This window comes from Sus scrofa, chromosome 15, assembly GCF_054392235.1.
Source record: "Sus scrofa isolate SSC_HxYL_T2T_F1_AM1 chromosome 15, Sscrofa_HxYL_maternal_Yorkshire_Landrace_v2.0, whole genome shotgun sequence".
Classification (NCBI taxonomy): Eukaryota; Metazoa; Chordata; class Mammalia; order Artiodactyla; family Suidae; genus Sus; species Sus scrofa.
In genome coordinates this window covers 117,449,054-117,472,836 of record NC_139397.1, presented here as the reverse complement: position 1 = coordinate 117,472,836, position 23,783 = coordinate 117,449,054, and the positions used below count along the sequence as shown (strand labels likewise).

The 23,783-nt window shown below is 39.4% G+C and overlaps 1 protein-coding gene across 4 annotated transcripts in view; it reads left to right on the top strand.

Moving 5' to 3' along the window:
• Positions 1–23,783, top strand: part of SATB2 (SATB homeobox 2) — a 191,150-nt gene that overhangs the window by 59,319 nt on the left and 108,048 nt on the right. For 3 of the 4 annotated variants that reach the window (XM_021076069.2, XM_021076068.2, XM_085000302.1), the window contains exons 4-5: positions 17,412–17,538; positions 18,667–18,790. In XM_021076069.2, coding sequence (XP_020931728.1) covers positions 17,412–17,538; positions 18,667–18,790 — 251 coding nt within the window. Of the gene's footprint in view, positions 1–17,374; positions 17,539–18,666; positions 18,791–23,783 lie in introns of all 4 variants that reach the window. The other variant, XM_085000303.1, reaches the window with a different exon arrangement.

Genomic DNA, 23,783 nt, shown 5'->3' with positions numbered 1-23,783 from the left:
TCTTATGCCAGGTGCTCAGCTGAGTGTTAGAGCTACAGGGATGACTAAGGCAAAACTTGACTGAGTAGCCTATAGTTTCATGGAGAAAGGGGATTTTACATGAACTGTACAGTAATTTATCTCATGGATAAATACCAGCATAGGGAGGTTAATTATCTTGGTTGGGGGGAATAGGAAAAGTGTCATTGCCTCTGGGGGGTATTGTTGGCATCAGATCTGAAGGCTAAGCAGGAATTCTCCAGAGAATAAGAGGTGCCATAATACGGGGGGGCGGCGAGGGGGGGAAATATAGGTAAGCTTGGTTTCCATCTCTGACATTTAACATCTTTGTGATGTTAGTCAAATTATTTGGCCCGATCTGAAATGGAACCATTTATATGTCTATTATAGGGTTTTTGTGACAATTAATACAGTGAGAAGGTATCCAGCTCATAGTAAGAACTAAGAACTTATCAATGGGGGTTCTTTTTAGTCTTCTGAAATTTTGTCCTCTATATACTGGAACAACCAAATGACCTCCACTCCCAAGAGTCCATAGTTACATGTTTTTACCTGGTCAAGTGAATTTTTTTTTCACTTGGTTAAATCTTTTTGGTATCTTTGTCTTTGAAAGGTCAAAGATTGGCTGTTTATCACCACTTCAAACTCAATTTGTTAGAACGTGTACTTAGCTCTTTAGGAGTTTCACTCTCGCCCACTGTCAAAGAAAATACTGTCCTTCTTCCTCTAGGATTCTGAACAAGAAATCAGTCATTTGAAACTTTTTGTCATTGTGTTTATTCTTTATGACATCAACAGCAATGGCAGCTCACACTTGGTTAGCAGTTTAACAATTACAGAGAACCTGAGTTCAGGTTACTCATTTCATGCTCTCACCCACCCTCAAGATGGAGGCCAATGTGATCTGGGCTCCAGGGGAGGAGACAGAGAGGTGTGGAGAGGTAAGTGACTTGGTCTTCTGATTCTAATCCAGTGCTTTTGACTCAATAACATACCTGCCTTTCTATTTTGCCAGTCTTCAGCTCCCATCATGCCTTCAGCATTCATCCTCTTTTTATCTCTAGACTGCAGCACTCTTTGATGACCTAGATTCTGTAGCTCTAGGAGAGCCTGGCCTGCCTTTTGTTGACATTGATAGATTGGTATTTCTCCATCATTTCTTAATTCCCTACTGTGGCTTCTCATTGTCTATGAAGCAACTTCAAGATCCTCTTATCTTCTCCCTCAAAACCACTAGTTCTTCTTCATTTCCTTTTTTTTTTTTAATATTTTGCCCATATTTTTATTGGGTTGTTTTCTTTTCTCTCTTTCTCTCTTTATTTTGGCTGCTGCATGCAGTGGCTTGACGTGGGATCTCACTTCCCAGACCAGGGATTGAACCTGGGCTGCAGTGGTGAAAGCACTGAGTCCTAACAACTGGACCATCAGGAAACTCCCCAGTTTTCATTTCTCGACCTTAATTCTGCCATCTTGTTGCAATATGGAGGGTACTTAAGATGTGGCTTCTCTGAGGTGGAGCCATTTTTCTTGTAACATCCTCGGGCCCCTCAGCACCCTGCTAATAAATACCTTCTTTTTTTTAATATATATTACTCAATGAATTTATTACATTTATAGCTGTGCAGTGATCATCACAACCCAGTTTTGTAGCATTTCCATCCCAAACCCCCAGCGTATCCCCCCATCCCTCAACCTGTCTCCTTTGGAAACCATAAGTTTTTCAAAGTCTGTGAGTCAGTATCTGTTCTGCCAAGAAGTTCATTGTGTCCTTTTTTTCAGATTGCACTAAACACCTTCTATATGTCTTTCGAAAACAACAGAAACCAAGTTTTTCCATGATGACTCTCTCTTGGGACGTCTGTGTCTACAGTAATGCCATTTAAAAAAATTATGTGATACACTTACCTTTGTGAGTTTATTCTTTTTGAGGTTTTGTGTGGCATTGCATTACTCCTCATGCATTATTACTGAGTTATTTTTCACATTCACCCAGGCTGGACCTGAATGACTTAGATTATAAATTCTTAGGATATAAAGAGCATTGTCACTTTAAATCATTCTGTGAGCAGCAGAAGCCAGTTTTGAGATAATAGTGATACTTAAATATAGTGTTTTTCTGTATTAGACAGATCATAGGTTTACAAATAGCTATTAGTCTTGGAATCTCTGTTAGCTGCAGCTTCTTTCCCACATCAGGGTACATTTGCATTTAGCCTGTCTTTACAAAATATAAAAACACTAAATTCAATTCAAAGTGATTTAAAATTACACTATAGAGGTTTTGAAGATCTATTACAACATATGAGACTTTTTTTTTTTTCAGCATTTCTGATCCCTCCCCATTCCTTTTCCTAGCACCTTTTATTTTGTTATTTTCTTTTAGTAAATAGCCATTCAGGAAGATGGTTTGTACAAAAAGAATGAAAATAAAGGCATGAAGGAAAATGTATGCACTACCATTTCCTTGTCTCTCCCTCTGAGATTTTATGTATGCTCAGCTTCAAAAACCAGTTTAAAAATAAAAAAGATGAGGGCGGTTGCAATCTGCTCCATTTTATGCAGATTAGGTATGGCCCTCAGGCACCTGCCAAATTGCTAATATGGCCTTCCAGTTGGGTCTGATTAGTGTGAACCCAGATCTTCTTTTCCATTGAAATAGAAATGTATTTGCTGGGAATCAGTTAACAACAGAGATGATATTTTCACTAATAACCGTGGGTCAGGTTACACTTGGACAGTTTCTCAGTGTAGAAGAAGCCGACTAGCCTGGGCATTTATGATTTCCACTCTCACTTGGCTCCCTCTCCCTGAGGACCTTGGGGTTTGCAGAGACCAATGGGTCCCTTTGTGTATGATGACTTTGAAAGGTCATTTTTTTATTCTTTTTTTTTTTTTTTGGCAAAATACATCTGTAGGCTTTACATTTGCAAGAGCAAATACCTTAAATTGTCCAGAAGGCATGTTTGTTTAAGGATACCAACTCCGGGCAATTGAGTTTTTGGATTATTGCAACAGTTATTTTCAATGCCTCAGGGTGAAGCATTAATTATCTCCCCCAAAAGATAATAGAGACAGCAAATATGGAAACCTCAGGCATCTCTGATGACACTATTAGAGCAGATTTTAAGAAAATATTTTTGTACTAAGACTGAAGTTTTTGGGGAAAGAATTAAAGGTTTGTATGAACTAAGTAGGGGCTGAGAGTTCAGGGAAAAAAAAAAATTGGAGCCCTGTCTCCAGATTTGGGTGTATAAAGAGTTATGGAAAATAGAATCAGCTTTGTCAATTGTCTAAATCAAGCCCATGTTGAAAATGGTTAAATATTTAATGAGTAGTATCTCCTATTTGGTCATTTTGTAACATATTATTTTTTACCAGTGGAAGAGCAAGAAACGTTAAACAGTTGACATAGTCTACATCACCGTTAATAGACCATTGAGAGATGGTTTAATGGATGCATTAAAAAATTGTTTTTAGGGCTCTTGTTCTTTTTTTTTTTTTATATGTAAGCATTATTGCATGTACCATCCCAACCCAATATTTTGGGTAATTAGTAATCACTATCAAGTCATTCAGTAGCAGGGACAAGAATTGCAAAGCTCTTGCTTTTAATTTCTCTATTTTACTTGGTAAAATGCAAATCAAATGCTAAAATTAGTCGTCATATAGATGTGATTGGAGAAGAAATTTGCAGTCATTTTTTGGATCATGGTTCTTAGAACTTAATCATGTTTCAATATTATTATGCCAGCATTTTTTTTGAGCCGTTAAGTGTCAGTCATCAGGTGAGGATGCTCAAATGAATGAGATGGTCTCTGATTGATTATGATAAGTTCGTAGATGTTTCCAAATGTGTAAAACCCACAAATTGATAAATAAATTCCATGGGAATTTTAACTTAAGTACATGTAAGTAACTGTGAAAAATACGGAAACGCGTTATATCGGTACTTAAAATTTAATAACTTATTCTTTGTTCCTGGTATGAATTAATTTTAATGTGATACTGGGTAACTTGGTTAACTGCCTACTTCTAGTATTACAACATAGCAATGCTATGGTAAACATAAAAAAAAATTCCCATTTTCTTCCTGGATCATTATAAAGTGAATATGATAATACACCATTGAACAGCTAGAAATGGGTAGAAGCGTAGGGCCTAGAAAGGTACATGTTGCTCACCAGTATATAAAAGATTAAACATGAAGAAAATTAGTCTTCTTGTGGTGAATATTTTCTGTGTTCTTCCCATACATTTTAGGACATATATGTTAAAACAATAAGATAACAAAAAATGAAATAAAACTGATCCTGGTTTTTTTTTTTTTTCCATATTTGACTTAGTAACCTGAGTTACTATGTTTTTAAGATTTGGGACTTTTTTTTAGAGATGGGAAGCTGATGGTGGCTTGACCATTCAAGTTGTTTTAAGAATGATGGAATTAAAAATCCACCTATATCACAGCCCCTGGGGTCTTCCTTCCAGCCTTTTTTCTGACAGGACGGAACAGAAATTTACAGGATTAGCTGTCATATAATCCCTGTCTTCTCCTTGTCTTTCTTATCAGTTTTTGTTTTTTTAATGTCTTGAATAAAAATAAATCTGTCTTCATATCAGTGATTCCTAGGGAGTTTCTAAGTATGATTAGATAATTTTGAGATTTCAATGTCTTGCTTTTAGTTTTCAGAATCATACTTCCTGAATGAATTAGATTTATTTACTTATTTGGATTATGCTAGGAGTTTGGTTCATATACTAGTGTATCTTTTTCTTTTTTTTTTTTAAATGTCTGCACTCATGGCATGTGGAAGTTCCCAGGCCAGAGACTGAATCTGAGCCACGCAGCACCAGATCCTTAATCCACTTCGCAGGGCTGGGGATTGAACTTCCATCTCTGCTGTGATTTGAGCTGCTGCAGTTGGGTTCTTAACTCACTGTGCCATAGCAGGGACCCCACTCCCCCTTTTTTGACCATGCCCTTGGTATGAAGAAGTTCCAGGGCCAGAATTGAACCCATGCCCCAGCTGTAACTCAAGCCACAGCAGTGACAATGTCGGATTCTTAACTCTGGAACTCCACAAGTACATCTTTAAGGAGAGGAAATTGCTAATTTGTGGAAGCATCTCAACACTTTATTTCTTCTATTTTGTGTTATGGAAATGCAAAATTGATCTGAGAGTATCTTGCTTTTCTAATAATTGTATTATTGTCCTTCATTCTCATAAAAGAATCCCTGGGGAAAGCCACTCTTAGCTAATAATTTTAATGTAAAGAAGTAATGCACACAATTATATTTATTCAAGTAGTAGTCCATTAGTAGTCTGTAGGCAGCAGCTTTTGTTATTTTAGTAAGAAGTGCAGTCGGCAGAATGATATTCAGTTAAAAAAATCCTGATTGAGCCACATTCCCTTTTTTGGTTGATATGAAAGCCATTGTTGTTTTGATCACCAACTGGCAAACCTTCAATTATCCTGAATTTAGAAGTTGTTTACTATACTTTGAAAGTTTAAAAATGAGTCCTCCCTGAGAAACAAAAAGCTGAGTGTGTGCCATTGTTGTTTTAATAGAAAAGTAGAATTATAATGAAAGAAAAATCAATCCACCAATTCGATGTTGCGTTTATTTTCATATTTTCGAAGGCTTCATGTGTTTTTTAAATGACAGTAATCAAAGCCGCATTAGTGGGCCCTCAACTATCGGGCATTGCTTTGATTTAGAATGTCAGAGTAGCCAAGGAGAGATCATCAATACTTCTAGGGGGGGCGGATTCCTTGAGAAGATTGGGTTTGGGGGTTTCAACCCCTCAGGCCTTTCTCTGTGCCTTCAGCAGTTGTCTAGAAAATCTCTTGTGCAGGTCTCCCTGGATGCACGGGGTGCTCAGAGTGTGGGAACTCAATTTTCTACCTCTTGGGGCTTAGCAGGATGCTGGGGATGGAGTCTGGGTAGAAAAGACATCAGTTGAATCTGCCAAGTGGCCTAGAGCAGCACAGGCCCTGGCTGTGGTGGCCGCCCTCCTTTCCCTCTCCCCCCCTCCTTCCTTCCTTCCTCTCTCCTTTCTTCCCCTCCCTCCCCACCTCCTTCCTTCCTCCCTTCTCCCAGCTTCTTCCTGTCTTCCCCCCTTCCTCTCCCCTCCCTCCCCTCCCTCCTTCCCCCTCCTCCCTCCCTCCCATCTCCTCTCTTCCCCTTTTCCCCACTTCCTCCCTTCCCCCTTCCTCTGTTCCTCTCTTCCTCCTCCTTCCCTCCTCCTCCTCCCCCTCCTTCCTCCCTCCCCTGCCCCATGCACCTTTCTCCCTTCCTCCCTCCTCCCCCTTTCTTCCTCTCTCCCTCTCTTATCTCTGGGCCTCAACCATCTGCCATATACTACGCTGTTGTGGAGCTTACCATCCAGGGAGGAATAGGCACAGTAAGTATCTGCAAGTGCCGAGGATCCCTGGGCTGCTTTGCAGCAGAGGGCAAGGGATGAGAGGCAGTTCCTGACATGCTTTTGATTGCAGCCACTCCTAAAGATGCTAAGATGGTAAGACATTCAGGGACTCACCCCTGTCACTGAGAGAACAGTTTCCAAACCCAGGCTCTTTTGACTACGTCAGGTGACTTGCCATGTTGGCCAGTGACATTTTAGAAGATTTGTGTTTTTGCTTAAGTAAAAACATTCTAACAAATGTAATGCTTACCTCTTTTATGCTAACTTACAATTCATGAATGCCAGCATATGTTTATACAGCACTTTATAATTTTCAGTGCCATTTAGCTCATGTTATTTTATTATAATTAACATTTTGTAAGTCCGGCAGGGGAGTTTTTGTTAGTAGTGGTTTTATTCTGGTTTTGATTTTCAATTCCCATTTTATAGAAGAGAAAATAGGGGCCTGGAGTGGTGAGGTGAGTTGCCCATAGGTACAGAGCTATGGCCAACAAGAGGCAGATCCCAGGCAGACCTGGATATCCTGATGCCCAGCCTGCTGTTTTCAAACCAAGGGGCTTTCTTCTTTCATGCCTCTTATATGCAGACTGTGTTTTAGGTGTTCTCATGCTTATGGGGCTGTAGCCTGGGTTATTTGAAGCAGTTAAACTGACGTGTCCCTTGCCTTATGGCGGCATATAGTCAAGTAAGGTAAAGAGTTTCTGGAGTTTATGCCTATACAGGAGACTGTTTTCTCCTGCTATTACCTGTTCAGCCCATGCTAAATTCTGCAAACTTAGGAACTGTAACTCCATTGCAAGGCACTCTTAGCCCTATTTTCCTTCTCATTGCTTATCCTCTTTGACAGTAGTGAGGGTGTTTGCTGGTGTTTAGAAAAAAGGAATTCTGGGAAACTCTTGGTCCTTGGTCCTTCTTTTGAGGAGGATAAGTGGATTGAGCTTCTCTGCTCTCCAGGTTCCCATTTTGCCAGTCACCTGGGCAGTGCTTCCTGAACCTGGCTCTTCCTCAGCATCTCTGAAGATCTAGCCTGGAGCTTTTATCCCATAAGCCATACGTCCTGGGTGAGGCTGACAGCTGCTCTAGGGATGAACCTGATCTTGATGAATACTCTAGCCATTCACTTAATATGACCACTCTCAACAGCACAGCCTTTATTAAACTGCAAATTCCGGAGAATGGGGAGAAAAAGATTCCATTTTGACCTCCCCCTACCGTCCAGATCATCTCTAACTATTCAGCCCAGCTACTATGGGATAACAAGACATCCTGTCAGGAATAATTGCTGAGTCTATACCGTAGTTCAGTTGTCCATTGATTCATGTGGTGTTTTTCTGACATGACAGTATTTTAGGGGCTCAAGGAGATCACTGTCATAATTCATCACCATGTATGTTGTGACTATAGATCGACTTTCTATTCAATTCAACAAACACCTACCTAATGAGAGTGCACCTCATATATTGGGCCTTTGGCTTCTGTATTAGAGCCATTAAAATGGTAATGCCATATTTAAAATGAGTTTTTAAATATGACATTTTCAAAAAATGGAAATCACCAATCCCTCAGAACTTCTTCATAAAATATCTGAAACCTGCAAACTATGTACATTTTTAGATTTAATAGTAGGCTATATATGAAGATGTACTGAATGTAAAAATTATTAAAGTGTTCTTAAAGGAACTGCCCCCCCCCCCCCGGCCAGGAGTTTAAGCAACCACCAAAAACCCCTCCAAACTAATAGCAGTTGCCATTTTGTAATAGTTATAGCCATATTTGCTTCCATGTCTTGTAGTTTCTTAACAAATTACTGTGAAATCAGGTTAGTTGGAACATGAAAAAATGTATAACATAAATGAGTATACTTTTTGCCTTCATATTTTATGGCAACATTTTCTTTGATAATTAACATGCCCTCATAATATTGCCCTTAAGATCAGATATTATGTAACCTTAAATTATAGGAAACAGAATACGCCTGAAGGACAATTCTGGAGTATATAATTGGGAGCATGCAGTTGATAGAATTTCCAAGGGTGCTGAGCCCAGCGACAGGGCACCTGGAAAGCTAGATCTGAAGGAAAACTTGTTGCAACATTTGAACTTCCATCTGAAAAGAATACATATAATTAATTATGATGGGAACTATGTGCACAACTGTCTTTTTAGGTCTTTAATGGATACTTCTCCCCCCAGAGGATGCAGAAACACTGGCTGAACATAAGTTATGAAGAGCATCTGCTAGAATATAGCAAAGCATGTTTAAAAGAGTATACATTTTCCCCTGTGTCTTTGATTATTGAAAATACTTTAGGGGGACAAGTGCTAGAGGAAACTCTCTTTATGTGAATGTATTTCTGAAGAGAAAGGAGGAGAAATTTGTGTTACCTGCCAAAATTAATCATTTAATTTGTGAAACTCAGATAATGATTAAACTGAGAACAATAATAAGAAAATATATACCAGATGAAATAGTTTTTAACCAGTGGCAGAAGCTTAGAACTGATCCCAAATAATTTCTCATAATGCTTTTCTTTCTCATTTGTCCTATTCCCCCATGTAATAGTTTTAAATGGCACTCTTATGAAATAAATAACTAAACACTAACCATGTTTTTTTCATATCCTGACCAATATTTTGGCTGTTTTTCAGAAGAATTGGAATTTTGAAAATTAAATAAAGGTTTCTAAAATACTAACTTCAGAAAGTTTTATTTAATTTGTGGAATAATTTTGTTCTCTCTGTCTGTTTTTTTTTTTTTTTTTCCAATAAGGTCTTTATTAATTTAGTCTAGTTACTTAGTGCTTATATTAAATAATCTAATAAAAGTCAGAGTTATAACATAACGCTTCCCAAATGTGAAGCAGCATCTATTACATGAGACAAAATCTTTATGCTGCAAAATATAAAAACCATGTATAGAATTACAAGGCACCAAATGGTACTGTATATATATTTTTAAGTAGAACGTTTATATAGCATAAGGGAGTAGTCTGCTCAAGAAAAGATTGGCAGACAGCTATGTATCACTATAGTTTATTCAGAAAGTGCTCTAAAATTCATATTTCAGGGTTTTTTTTGTTTTTTTGTTTTTGGTTTTTTTTTTTTTTTTTTTTTTTTTTTTGTCGGGCCACTCCCGCTGCATATGGAGGTTCCCAGGCGAGGGGTTGAATCGGAGCTGTAGCCACCGGCCTACACCACAGCCACAGCAATGTGGGATCCTTAACCCACTGCGCCAGGCCAGGGATTGACCTCGCAACCTCATGGTTCCTAGGCGGATTCGTTAACCACTGAGCCACGATGGGAACTCCCCTATTTCAGTTTTTTAATGCTAGTAATACTCCTGATGATAATGTCTTCTGATACAGATATGAGTTAAGGATTAGTTTTCTAAAGAGTAAAAACCTACTTTGTATTTGTCAATCATACCTGAATTGTTGCAAGTAAAGCTTTGTGTGTGTGTGTGTGTATTTTTAGATAAATTCATTTAGCAGTACAGGCTAAATATTTATTCTGACTTGTTGAAGTATTTATCTTTGTCCAGTGTTTTCTTTTGTATTATTATAAATACAGGATGAAGTGTATTGTAGGTTCCTAGATAAGTGTGCTTTGAGGTGTGATTAATTTGTGTAAGTTGTGTAATGACACTTGAATATGTCGAATGCTAGAAGAATGCTATGTAATTTACCATTTCTTTTACCTTAGTTCAAGACATTTGAAAGACAGATAGTCTTAAAAATCAAAGCTGAAGGTGTAGGAGAGTTTCAGTGAGTTCAGTACTGGGGTACTGTTAAGCTGTGTATTAAAAAGGAAAATATGTACACTTCAAAAACCGTTTTTGTCTTGCCTTTTTTCTCTTTCCTCATTGAAAAGTCATTCCTACCACAGGTTTAACAATAATAACTACAATTTATGCCTTTATGCTGCTACAATTTGATGATATACCACAGTCAGGCCACAGGTTAGAAACACAGGCTGAGTTATTATATACTGCTGGGTAGTGATTTCCTGTGAACTGATTTATGGATAAATAATTCTATGTTCTTATTATATAGGACAGACAGTTTTTAATTCCTTTAACAAAGCATAGCTGAACAGCAGAAAATTATATGCTATAGCATAGGGACACGACCACTCTGAGGAGGATAAACAGATGCAATCAATGTCATGAGAGTTCTCCTATTTTTAAAAGGGGCCTCATCAGCACTTGGTGTATTGTGGAAATAATACCACTAACCAGAAGCCCCAAGGCTTAGCTACTCTGATGCTGGTTTTTTGTTTTTTTTTTTGTTTTTTTTTTTTTTTTAGTGATACTCTTTTGTGGAGATCTCTTCCAGGGAGTTATAAAATATATAAACCCTAGCCTTTAGATATGGAAGCTAATGTCTCATTATTTTCCCCAGGCTGAGTTTTGATTTTGCTTTGGAAATTAATGTTAAAATGCACCTGGAATAAAAGAAAATTATTCATTGAGCTGTTCTATAGGAATACTGCTGATAGCTTGCTGGGTTCCTATATCTGTCTCACAGATTGATTTGGGGACTTTGTTCTATAATATGCCTGTATACCTATTTTATCAGCATCTATCTCTATGTCACCACAAAGTGAGAATTATTCTCTTGTACTTTATAGATGATCTGTTGCAGGCCTTCGTAAATATTTCTTATATTTGAGGTACAGGGGGCAAAAGCTATCATTTTGGTTCACTTTAAGAATGATTTCACTTTGCTCAGTATTTAGCAATAGTACATACTACTCAATTGTGAGCTCCATAATTACAGGGATGGGGTGTATTGGGTTATCTTTGCATCTTAGTGACTTATGCTGGAGACACAAAAGGAAAAGTGTTGAATAAATGAATGATTAGTGCTTGGTACAAGCCCTTTTGATGTGTTATTGGTCATATTGTGCTATCAGCACATTTTATTTTATCCTCAGAAATGATCAACTTACTAAAGACTTGAATTAAATATTGATGAACTGTAATGTGTATTATCATCACTCTTGTTTTACATAATTAGAGGTAAATAATACTAAGGATATGAATTATGCATCTACCGAGAAGAGTATTTGGTTTCTTTGAGATAGGTTATAAACTGGTAAAAATAACAAATATGTATGGGCACGAGCAACTATTGATATTTCTTTTTTGTGATAAGTCCACTTTTTGGCAGAATACTGCATTGAGTGAAAAACTGGTTTCCATTATGGCCTTCTTTTAATTTTAGACAAAAATTGCCTCCATTCCCAGCCTAATTTTATGTCACTAATGGGAAATTTACCTACAATTGCATTTTGTTATTTTGTCTAAAGGCATTACACGAAGAGTGGATTGGACCTCTCTATTTTAGTGAACAGATTTGTCTGGATATAAACAATTTTATTGATATTATGCTCAATTCAATCATGTTAACATTTGTATAAATAAACGCCCATAATTTGCGACTCAAAGACCTTGAAACTGAATCTGTAATAGTCCTCAGCACCAGGCATTTTGTAAATGTTTGCAGATGATAAATTCTTTGCAAATAGGAAAGATGATTTGGGAAACAATGTTTATGTCTGAAATGGCACTGTTGTGGGAGACAGTTTTTTCCAAAGGAGTCTCTAGTGTAGCTGGCTCTTCAGGGCCTGCCACCTGTTTGCTCATTGGTCTCATATGTCCCTTTGTTTAGCATTAAATGTCAAGACCCTGACCCATGCATGACCATTTGGTTGGGCATTAGCCCATGGGCAGAGCTGAGTAGAAAGGGTGTTGGTCCATTAGTAAGAAAACTTGTCAGATGAAGCCCAGGGTCTAGTCCTGGCTGTCACTACTGATGTCCTTGAAAATTCACTCTTCTCTAAACTTCACCTCACTTTCTCTGCTCTCCTCATGAGGGTGAACTAGTGGTTTGGAAAAAAAAAAAACACTTTGTAAATTGTAAAGTAAGTTCCTTATAAGCTGCACAACCACGAGTATTTATTGTGTATCTGTTCAGAGAAAGGGATTATTGCAAGCTGGGTTGATCTGGGTTGGAATTGTTCTTGTGGCAGAATCTGAAGAATGTGTACAGTTTCTAGAGGTGGATGAGTGGGATCAGTACACCAGACAGAGTGAGAGTGTGTTATATATTCAGAGAAGAATTAGAAATTGCCATTTATTGAGCATGTATGGTGTGCCTGGCTGGGCTCAGGGTGTGTGTGTGTGTGTGTGCGCATAGAGAGAGAGAGCATGCACTATCTGATTTAATCACCAGCTGTTTTCATTGAGATTTCTCCAGCACTGCGAGTCAGATCTCCCTAGAGGGCACATAGTCTGTTCTTCAGTCTTTGTCCTCCTTCATTGTATTGTAGCATTTGTTGGGTCTGTATCCTTTCTTAGAGTTAACCAGGAAGAGGGTGTTATGGTTGTAGTTAGATAGACCCATTTGGATTATTTCAGTTTTTCTCCCCTCAGAATGCTTCCCCCTTTTAATCCACCTGAATTCCGGTACAGGGTCATCACCCCAAAGTGTTGCTTTGATGGTGTTACATCTGTACCCAAGAACTTTATTTTCTCCCATCGTTTACTGAGCCAATCATTTATTGTATGCCAGTCCCACTGCTGCATTCTCGTTCTCATTTTAAGTCTCAAGAGTAGGCACTGTTATTATCCCCATTTTACAGATAATGGAAACTAAACCACTTGCCCAAAGTCTTGCAGCTGACAAGCAGAGAACACTGGATATGAACTCACCTCTGAGTCCAGGCCTTGCTCTTGACCTCTGACCCATAGAGTGTTCTACTAAGTTAGGCATTCAGGGCCTTCCAGACTTGGAACCAGGCCTTTTTCCAGTCTTCTCTTCTCATGTGCCTCACGCTTGAACCCATATGACTTGTAGGCTACTAAGAAGAGCAAGTGCATGTATTTAAAATGAATCCTGGCTCTGTTATTTCCTAGCAATGTTACTTAAGGTAACCCAACCCTGCTGACTCCATTGCCTCATGAAAAGAATTGAAAATAGATATCTAGGGGTGAAGTTCTGATGGAGAAATTAGGGGTACACTTTCAGTACATTTGATGGTGCAGAAAAATGAGACATGGAGGGGAAGAGGAGTGTTGTGATGTTTTTGTTAGTTTTAAAGTAGGGAAAATCTGAACCTACTGATGGGTAGCAGGAAAGGAGACACTGCAGAGCAAGGATATAAGACCCGAATGGAGCAGGGGCGGGGGTGGGGGAGTGGAGACAGGGGAGGGGGGACAGAAGGAGGGGCATAATTGACACACAGTCCTCTGTGATTTAAAACAATGAGGGCCTCTTATAGGCACTTGACCAAATTAAAGATTCAATGATAGTAATGTTAACCTGGAGTAAATATTTTTGAAATAAATTGCCCATGTCTTCCTTTTAAGAAGCATTAAAGAATGTCTAGATAATTACCATAAAAGATTAATTGTTGAGATTAATGATATCCAGGCTCTGTACTAAGAGCTTTATGTTTCATCTGCACAATATTCCTGTGAGGTCAGTGCTTTTATTGTTCCATTTTACAGATGAGAGGATGGAGGTGTGGAGAAATTAAGTAACTTGCTGTAGTTATAGGGTTAGTGAGTGGAGGAGCCACGGTATGAACAGAGGCATTTTGACTTGGAAACTGGCCTTCTTAGTCACTGTGGTATGCTGCTTCCCAATTTGATTTCCTCAATTGACACTTGATTCTAGCCCAAATGCTATTTTTGCCAGTTTTATATCATGGAAGGAGGACTTTATTTATGGAAGGTATTTCCAAAGAGGGCTAATACATTAGACAGAGACCTTGTTTGGAGGAAAGGGTTGTTTAAAAGTGTTACTCTGGAGTTCCTGTCTTGGCTCAGTGGTTAACGAACCCAACTAGTATCCATGAGGAGGTGGATTTGAATCCTGGCCTTGCTCAGTGGGTTAAGGATCTGGCATTGCTGTGAGCTGTGGTGTAGGTCTCAGACGTGGCTTGGATCCCACGTTGCTGTGGCTGTGTAGTAGGCTGGTGGCTCTAGCTCCGATTAGACCCCCTAGCCTGGGAACCTTCATATGCCATGGGTTCAGCCCTAAAAAGACAAAAAAACACCAAAACAAGCAAACAAAAAAACTCCCTGCCAGGCTGGAGGAGAGCCTTCTGGACATCGCTGTCCCAGCAGATCTTGCACCCACAGACCTTGTTAGATAGCTGAGCAAAGAGCATTGACTTCTAGGATCAGGCAGGTTAGTCAATATGGTACGAAAAAGAAAAAGCACACGCCACTTCCCACTGCCTGAAAATAACGTGTGTCACAGTTCTCTTGCAAGATATAGAAACCAACCTGGAGCAGCTGCTCTAAGGCATTAAGTGTTGGGAAGACACCTGTGTGTGTCTAATTCCAGCCCAAACAAGTCTCCTTCCGGCTCATCAGGGCGGGGAGAGAATTTATCTACATGGAGATTACTGCTTCCCATAGAGTGAGGTGTCTTTCATTCCCTGTAGAGACTCCTCCCCCTCCACCTTTTTTAAAAATTGAGGCATAGTTTACATACAGTAAAATACATGCATATTAAGTATTCAGTTACATGGACTTTGACAACTATTACACCCCTGCAACCACCAGCCCAAACTAGAAAATCCCCTTTATGTCTCTTTCCAGTCATGCCCCTGCCATGTGGAGGTAACCACATTCTGACCTCTCTTCGCATAGCTTAGTCTTACCTGTTCTTGTATTTTATTTTATTTTGTCTCTTTTTTTGTCTTTTTTGCCTTTTCTAGGGCCGCTCCTGCAGCATATGGAGGTTCCCAGGCTAGGGGTTGAATGGAATCTGTAGCCGCCGGCCCACGCCACAGCCACAGCAACTCGGGATCCGAGCTGCGTCTGCAACCTACACCACAGCCCACGGCAACGCCGGATCCTTAACCCACTGAGCAAGGCCAGGGATCGAACCCACAACCTCATGGTTCCTAGTTGGGTTCGTTAACCACTGAGCCACGACAGGAACTCCATGTTCTTGTATTTTATATAAATGAAAGCATTCGAGGATATTCTGTTGTGTCTGCTGCATTGTGGGGTATTTTTACATTGACACCCTTCTCAGTGATAGAAAGGGATGAACAGTGACACACACAACAGCATGGATGAACCGCCTCTAGAGCATTGTGCATTAAAGTTTATAGGATTCATTTACTTCATGCTACCCTCGTATTCTTAGTAACCAAGATGACCCACCAAATGCTTCTACTTGTTTATGACAGTGTGCAGTTGCTGACTTCATTTTTTTTCCTCTGATCCCTTATAATAAAATAGCATCTTTAGAGGATGGTCAATCTATACTCTACTCATGGGTTATCATGATAGTTGGTTTTGGTATCTTTTTAGTACTTTCCAATGTCAGAAGGCACAAAGGAAGTAGGGAAGCAGACTCATCCTTTCCTGGATGGCTGTCCAGTGGGCCCTGGATGCTCATTTCATGACTGTTACATGCTGTGTGCTGTGCACTTTTCATTGTCATGAGAGAGAATGTTAGGAAAACTATCCCCACAAGAAAACAGCTTTTCTTGGCAAGTGAAATATGACTTAAGGAGCCAGAACTAGAGACATACGGTAGTATGAATGAGAGCTGTGTTACTTTATTGGATCTGAGTCCAGGCACTATTTATACTGCAGCATATTCAGCACCAGATTGTTAAATCTTAATACTGAAACAGTGCATCATTTTAATATTTTTGTTCTGTTTATTCCCTGTTTTCAAGCATTATGTCAAGCATTGCGCATTCATTGATTTCATCTTGGACAGGACGTGCCCTGACCAGAAAGTTCATTTCCTATTATTGGAATTTCACCCCATAGCTATAAATCAGCATTTTGTGAAGCTTTTAAAAGTTCACTTGGGTATTACAAGTGTTCTTTCTCTTTGATGGTAAAATATATATTTTTTGAAAGAACAGTGTAGTTGGACTCACCTGTATTGTCCAAAAATAAAAATGCTGTTTCTGTTCTATCACTAAAACATAACTGTTTTTGATGTGTGACAATTTCTGACATCATAGGGACCACTGGATTTTTCATAGCATCCAAATAAAATGTTTGCTACTCTGTGTTGTTCGCGAAATGGGTTTCTCCTTATTTTTCTTCACTGATATTATGTGTGCCCTGTGTACTGGGTAAGATGGGTCCATCTTGTGGATAACGTAGCATATTCAGCACATGTTGCTGAAGCTGTCTCATGAATATGCCCAACTTTGATCAGGATTTTTATTCTCCCTCCACTGTCATGTGTATTTACCATACATCGCAGGAAACCCACAGGGAAAGGGTCCTATTGTCACTGTAAAAAGAGCTGAGGAATAAAAAAAAAAAAACAACAAAACCCTGAAGTTGAAAGCATTTCTGCTATTTCTGATCTGTGGTCAATCCCTGTGCTGTGGAAACCAGCCCCTCTGCCTGGTGGAGGAGAATCTGGAAGTGCACTCTCACGGCTTCTTCAGCTCCAAATTCTCTTCACACTGCAGATCGCACCACCATCAGGATGTGACTGTGTGTGTGCCGAGCCCACACACAGGAATTTTCTTGTACAATTCAAAACCTAATCTTATATTTACTTAAGACTTGCTTTTTTTTTTTTTTTTTTTTTTTTTCGGTCTATGAAATCAGCAGTTCGGTATATTTAGCATCAGTCTTAAGTTAGAATGTGAAACAAGACTTTGGGGGAAGGAAGTATCCGTATGGTTTTCTAAGTAATTTAAGAAACAGGAAAACATAAAAAAAAAAAAAACAAAAAAACAAAAAAACAAAAAAAAACAACCCCTGATTGTCCATGATTAAACCTCATCCTTTCATTCTCATCTTCCTGTGTCGTTAACTCAATTGTCAGCCAGAAAAAAATAGGCTATTGCACTGGGTTGTAAAATATCTCTGAGTGGGCCTTGAATGTTGACTATTGGGTGACCTTCTTAACATTGAACAAACAATGGGAAGGTTTAATAAATAGCAGATATGTGTTTATTGTGTTTTTCTTCCCTGTGCAGGAATAATCAAGCTGGGGAGGTGGAACCCTCTCCCCCTCAGTTATGTGACAGACGCACCCGACGCGACAGTGGCCGACATGCTACAAGATGTCTATCACGTTGTGACGTTGAAAATCCAATTGCAAAGGTGGGTATCTCTGCACATCTGCCCTTCCTTACTCTCAGAGCTGCTCTGTCTGATGATCATCCAGTCATTATGGAGATTGGCTCATCCTGCCTTTGTTAATTTCTCGACTTTGCATGAAATGGAAAAAAAAAAAGAAAAAAGAGGAGGGAAGGAGGGGCCCTTCCCCAGGCATCTTTATAGTCCACATTCCAACTGTTTTATGTTTTGTTTTCAGAAGCAGTGAAGTGGTAACCTAGGGGAAGCTTGATAAATCATTAAAAATCTGCAGCCCTTAAAGGGGAACTTTCCACAACCCCTAATTTAATGAGTCCTCTGGTTAAATGCTTAGCACTTAGTATTTGAAGAATAAACACCTCTGCTCTTTCAGGCTTGTGTTGTCAGGGGTGAGTTTGGTGCCTGTGTAACGGGCATACCAGGAAGGCCCTGGCACAGGGTGTCTCCTGCTTTCTTCTCTGGTGGCCTGCAGAAGTTTGGGAATGATTTTTTTTTTTTTCCAGATACAGTTTCCAGAACAAATTATGCCCCTAAAATATCTAGAGGTTCTCTGCAGAGTCCTATAAAGTGTCTGCAAGTTGTGTGATTTAAGGAATGTTGTCCTTTAAGATTTTTGAATTTATCCCTTTGGGAGAGTTTAATTAGGAACCTACCATTCCCATCCTTGTCTAGGAAATGCTTTAATGACCTTTTTCTAGTAATTTTTTTAGTTAGGGAAGTAACATCTCTGGATTGTCCTGTGAGGGAGAAGGGTAGGCCTTCAAATCCGATGAAATATTTTTTTACTTTTGACCTTAGGAATGTCCAATAATTACATTTTAATTGATTAAATTAATCACACTACCCATGGCATTTCTTTCAGCAGAGTGGAGGAATCATATTTTAAAAAACCGGCATTTCCTCAAGTTCAAACTGACAATTTTTCTCAGGCTAGTGTGATAACCAACTTAAAGAGACCCTGTTTGGCTTCATCAGGGTCCTGGAGAAGCATTTTGCTCCCCTGCCCTCATTTTGGCCCGCATTTGACCCTGTTCCTTGGTGGTTCTCCTGATGCTGGCTCAGGACCCCGGGGGTGACTGCTGTGCTCTGCATTGTTAGGGTTTGCATGTCATTCATCCTTGCTCTGTTTTCCAGTTGTTCGAAGTTGGAAGACTTGCCTGCGGAGCAGTGGAACCATGCCACGGTCCGCAATGCCTTAAAGGAACTGCTCAAAGAGATGAACCAGAGCACACTAGCCAAAGAATGCCCGCTCTCCCAGGTCAGTGTTTGCAGGAGGAACGAAGAAGCCATGACTGGGCTCAGACAGCTTCTTTTATTTCTAGTCACATTATATTTAGGAGGTTGTGGTGCTTTTTGTTGTAGAGTAGAACATATCACTTAGGGAGCTTAAAACATCTCACACAGACTTTAACATTTCACATATGTCACAGGAGATAGGTATCAGTGTGTCCAGAAAACAAGGTTCAGAGAAGCACTTTACCTGCCTAAGCTTACTCAGCTGGTTAAGTGACAGGTTGAAACCCCAGTTCAGACCTCCCTTGCCAAAGCTCAGGCTCCAAATCATCATTGTATTACTTGGTCGGTAAAATAAGTCAGCCGTGCCAAACCCATCTTAGTTTTTTTATTTTTAAATTTTTTTAAATTTTTTTGTCTTTTGTCTTTTTTTAGGGCCGCACCAGTGGCATATGGAAGTTCCCAGGCTAGGGGTATAATCGGGCTGTGGTATAATCGGCCAGCCTACGCCACAGCCACAGCAACATGGGATCTGAGCCACGTCTGCGACCTACACCACAGCTCACTGCAACGCCGGATCCTTAACCCACTGAGCAAGGCCAGGGATCAAACTCGAAACCTCATGGTTCCTAGTTGGATTCTTTAACCACTGAGCCATGACGGGAACTCCTTAGTTTATTTATTTATGGAAGCTTTTCTGGGGCCAGCAGAGAGAGATGATCTTTTGCATTGTACATATTTGTAGAGATTTTGTAGTGCATTCACCATGTGAAAATGCATTATGAGAAAAAAATGATACTCCATTTTTACTGAACTCATCATAAATTAAAACAAGACACAAAAATAAGAGATTGAAAACATCACAGGGAGGGGTAGCAGAAGAAAGAGCTTCTGTTTCCATTTGTGTTCATGGGTGAGGGCTCCACTTTTTCTAATGATAATATGTTGGTGGTGATAGGCAGTGACTCAAAACTGCTATGAAAGGAACTCAGGTTGACCTTCTTTAAAGCCATGAATAGAAATCCATTTTCTGCTGTGAGTTGCTACACTTGATTTAAGACAATAGACTGATAACATGTCTGTCAAGTCCAAGAGAAGATGACACGGACCACAGAAGCTTGATGTGTCCTGAGCTGTGTTCTAGGAAAACAGAGTCTTTGGGGGAAGCAGGAAGCCTAGTGGTGAAGAGCTTGCATTGTCGAATCAGACTTGGATGCAGATTCTGGCTTACAAGCCTCTGTGACCTCATCTTTATAAGCCTACTTCTTTGTAAGCAAAACCAGTAATAGTTCTTAGTCAAGTAATGAGGGATGAGATAGATCATGTAAATTCTTGGCCTGGTACTTGGCATACAATGATACACACATAAGCAGTTCCAGCTATTATTGTTGAGACATGATATTTTTGGTGTGAACTGAATATTTTTTATATGTATCTTGGAGAGTATTTTTGAATTTAGAGTTTCTGAGACAATGTCTACCATTAATATTTTTGCATGAAAAAGAAGGCATGTACCTGAGTGGTGGGAAGCTAGATAGAAAGGGACGGTAGTGTTTCTTGACTAATCAGTCATGTCCCCGCTCTTGTGCTTGCAGCCTTCACACAGGCCATTTCAATACCTACCTGGAGGTACGTCTTTAGGGGCTGAAGCTTGTTGCTAGAGTTTTGATTTATTCCAATGTGATTGCTTCTGAAGTTCTAAAAAGAAGTATTTTGGAATATTCCAATCATATATGGCATATGATTTACATATACTAGATAAAAACAATTTAGGAAAAAAATTTCAATCAGTTCTACGTTTTACAATTAGTCACAATTAATTTTCTCTTGAATTCACGTGGAATCAAAATGGGCTATGCCTGGAAGTGGACAAGCTCCTGACCTAATTATCACCAATTCAGAATTTTATCCAAGGCTTTGGAGGCCAATGGAAATTTGGTCAAAATGGATCAAATGATGATGATTAGGTTTGGTGATAACTATAAAATGTGACCGGAGAGATAGCATGAGCAGAAAGAACCCACATTAGGAGCTGAGAGCCCTGAGCTCTAAGCTTAGTTCTGTTATGCCAAATGTATGATCCTAGGCAAGCCACCCACTCTCAGAGCCTCATTTAACTAGAAACTGGGCATGATTGGATCTGCATAGTTCATATAATTTGCAGGGTTGTCTTGAGGTTCAAATGAGAGCATCTTTGCCCAGGCTATAAAAGTTCTCACTTGCTCACCTAGTTGCCCAACCCCAAAACTTAATTCCCTATCATTGTTATATTTGATACTATGGATTCTACCAAGTCCGTATCTAAAATCTCCCTCCTTTGTGCCATTGCCTTGTTTAGACTTTCAACACCTCATATGAAATATTTTAAGTCATCCTGCGTCATAATCTTTCTCCTGCCACCTGCTTCTCCAACACTAACATTGTGCCATTTCCACGTCTGCCAGCCTGTAGGAAGTGCAGATCGCGTGGCCCAGCCTATGAGAATTGGCATATGCCATATCTAGCCTGATTTCCCATCAGTCACCTCCTCCTTTCGCCTCCATCGGCTCTGTGCGCCAAACACAGGGAATCAATTGTTTTGAAACATTTAACACTGTTCAGATTTCACCAAAATATTCCTGAGGGTGGGAGTAACCTAACTAGTACCCTCAGCATATCGAGTCTAACAAAGAAACTTTTTCTGTTATTTTTAAAATTCACGCAAAGTATGTATTCTATTCTATATATGATTCTGATGTTTTAAAAAATGCCATAAAATTTGCTTTACCTGTTAAATTATTAACCTCCCCCCCTCCCCCTGAGACTAGTCTTCCAGGGAGGTGTACCATGTTAATCTCTGGCTTTGGTGGTCCCCCACACACAATGCTGGTGACCTCAGAACCCTTCAGTGTGACACTAGCTTGCTTTTGCTATGTGATTTCCCCTGGCCAGCATGCACTGCTCTCTTTTGCTTGATGAAATCTTCCAAATTCCAGCTAGAACGTCACTGCTGGTAAAGAACCCTGACCTTCTGGTTACAGTAGTTGCTTCTGCTCTGAGTAGCCTGCCATAGCACTTATCAGCCTGTTGTCAGTGTTATCTGCCATTCTCATCACTTAATGGACTGCCCACAATAGCAGAAGTCATCTCTCATCTCTTATCTTCATGTCCTCTGCATTCAGCACAATGTCTATCTTTTATGTAGTTGTTAGTCTGATGCACAAGTTCTAAACTTTGGCCCAGTTGACCTTTGGAGCTGGATATTCTTTGTGGTGGGGGGCTGTTCTGTGTATTACAGGATGGGTAACAACATCCTTGACCTCTACCCACTAGATGCCAATAGCGCATCATTTCCCCCCCTCCCCACTTGTGACAACCAGAAAGTCTCCAGACATTCCCAAATGTCCAATGAGGGGAGGAAAATCACTCTTGGTTGAGAGCCATTGCTCTAATATATTTAATGAATTCAATATTACAGTGCTTTAGTAAGTTTTATAAATGTAGGGTTGGGTTTTATTATTTTTATGATGCTCTTCTTAGTTCTAAAATGTTTTGAATGAGAAACAGTGAAGACAGTGTTCTGGTAGTTGATGCCCAGTGCATTTTCAATGAAACAGGGGCTCAGTTCTCTTGCTTAGATATGGGGGAGATCTGATTTAGGCTTCTGGTATGCTATGTGATTATGGAAAATCTCACTGGGATCATCCTTCTCAGCCTGCATGGACATGTGCTGTGTTCACCTGCATTAATCCTATGGCTATTAGCCTGAAACCTTTTATATTATTTACTTAAATTGCATAGCTAGATTGCATTTCAGTAAGCTCACTCATTTTGTTAGTGGTTTTTATAGAACAGGTGCATTCTTTTTTTTTTTTTTTTTCGGAAGTTCAACCTGTGTAATGTGAATGAATTTTCATTCTAAGAAGGTGAAACAGTTAATTAAAATATGTATTTTACCAGCTTTAGTGGAGTCCCAGTTAAGAGTCAGGTACTTTACAGTGGGCTGGGGATACAGTGGTGAAGAGGAGAGAGAGATTAAGCTTTCAGTTTAGGAAGAAAAGAGTGGAACACCCAGTTCTCCTTACAGAGGGGAAAGGTAGCTTATTGGGCTATTTAAAATAGACTCAGTTCATGAGTAAAAGATGCCTGGTTTTGAAATAATTCTCCCTTATCACCCCCAGGCCAAACCATATTAGGTATTTCCTCACTTAAGTTTGGCAATTGCATAAAGGAATGATTCAGTGGCTAGTATATATATATATATTTTAACATCCCCATGGTTTACATTTTAAAAGAGCAGCCTTGAAGGCAGAAGGAAAGAGTGGGAAAGTCCATACAAGGGCAACAATTGTAGACCGAGGCATATGTATTTAATGGGAGGGAAGTCATGGTTTTGCTGTTCTCTGTCTGGCCAGATGCTTGGAAAGTATAGGTTGTGTTTGTGTGTCTGTATTTATTTTTGATTTCACCTTTCAAAATGTGTTTAAGTACTGACAGCCTCTTCCTTTTCCTCTGATGTCCCCCTGAGTCACCACTTCCAGACTCTTCCAACAGCCACATTGTCTTGTCTCAAGCATCCTAATTTAGTATGACTTAGGCACACGGCTCCCTTATTAAATGGTCTCTAACTGTTCCAATTTGAAAACATCATGAACACATCTTTCTGCGGCTTACTTTTTTTTTTTTTTTTTTTTTTTTACTGGAGGAAGAGTTAAAAGACAAAACCCAGGTCCTCATTAAAGTAAGAAGAGCTAACAGTACCCATGTTGACCACCTCATAGGTTATGATGATCAAATGAAACAGCAGCGTGCAAATGCCTATACCTTCCAGGGTCCCCTTGCCTCCCCTTCTGACATTATCCATGCAACTCTTAGACATGGTTTAAAATTTTTTTTGTGGTAAGAATACATAACATGAGGCTTATTATTTTAATAATTTTTAAGTTTAAAATTTTTACAATTTTACAATTAATTTACAATTTAATTGTAAATTTTAATTTTACTATTTGGTGGCACTAATTGCATTCACAATATTGTAG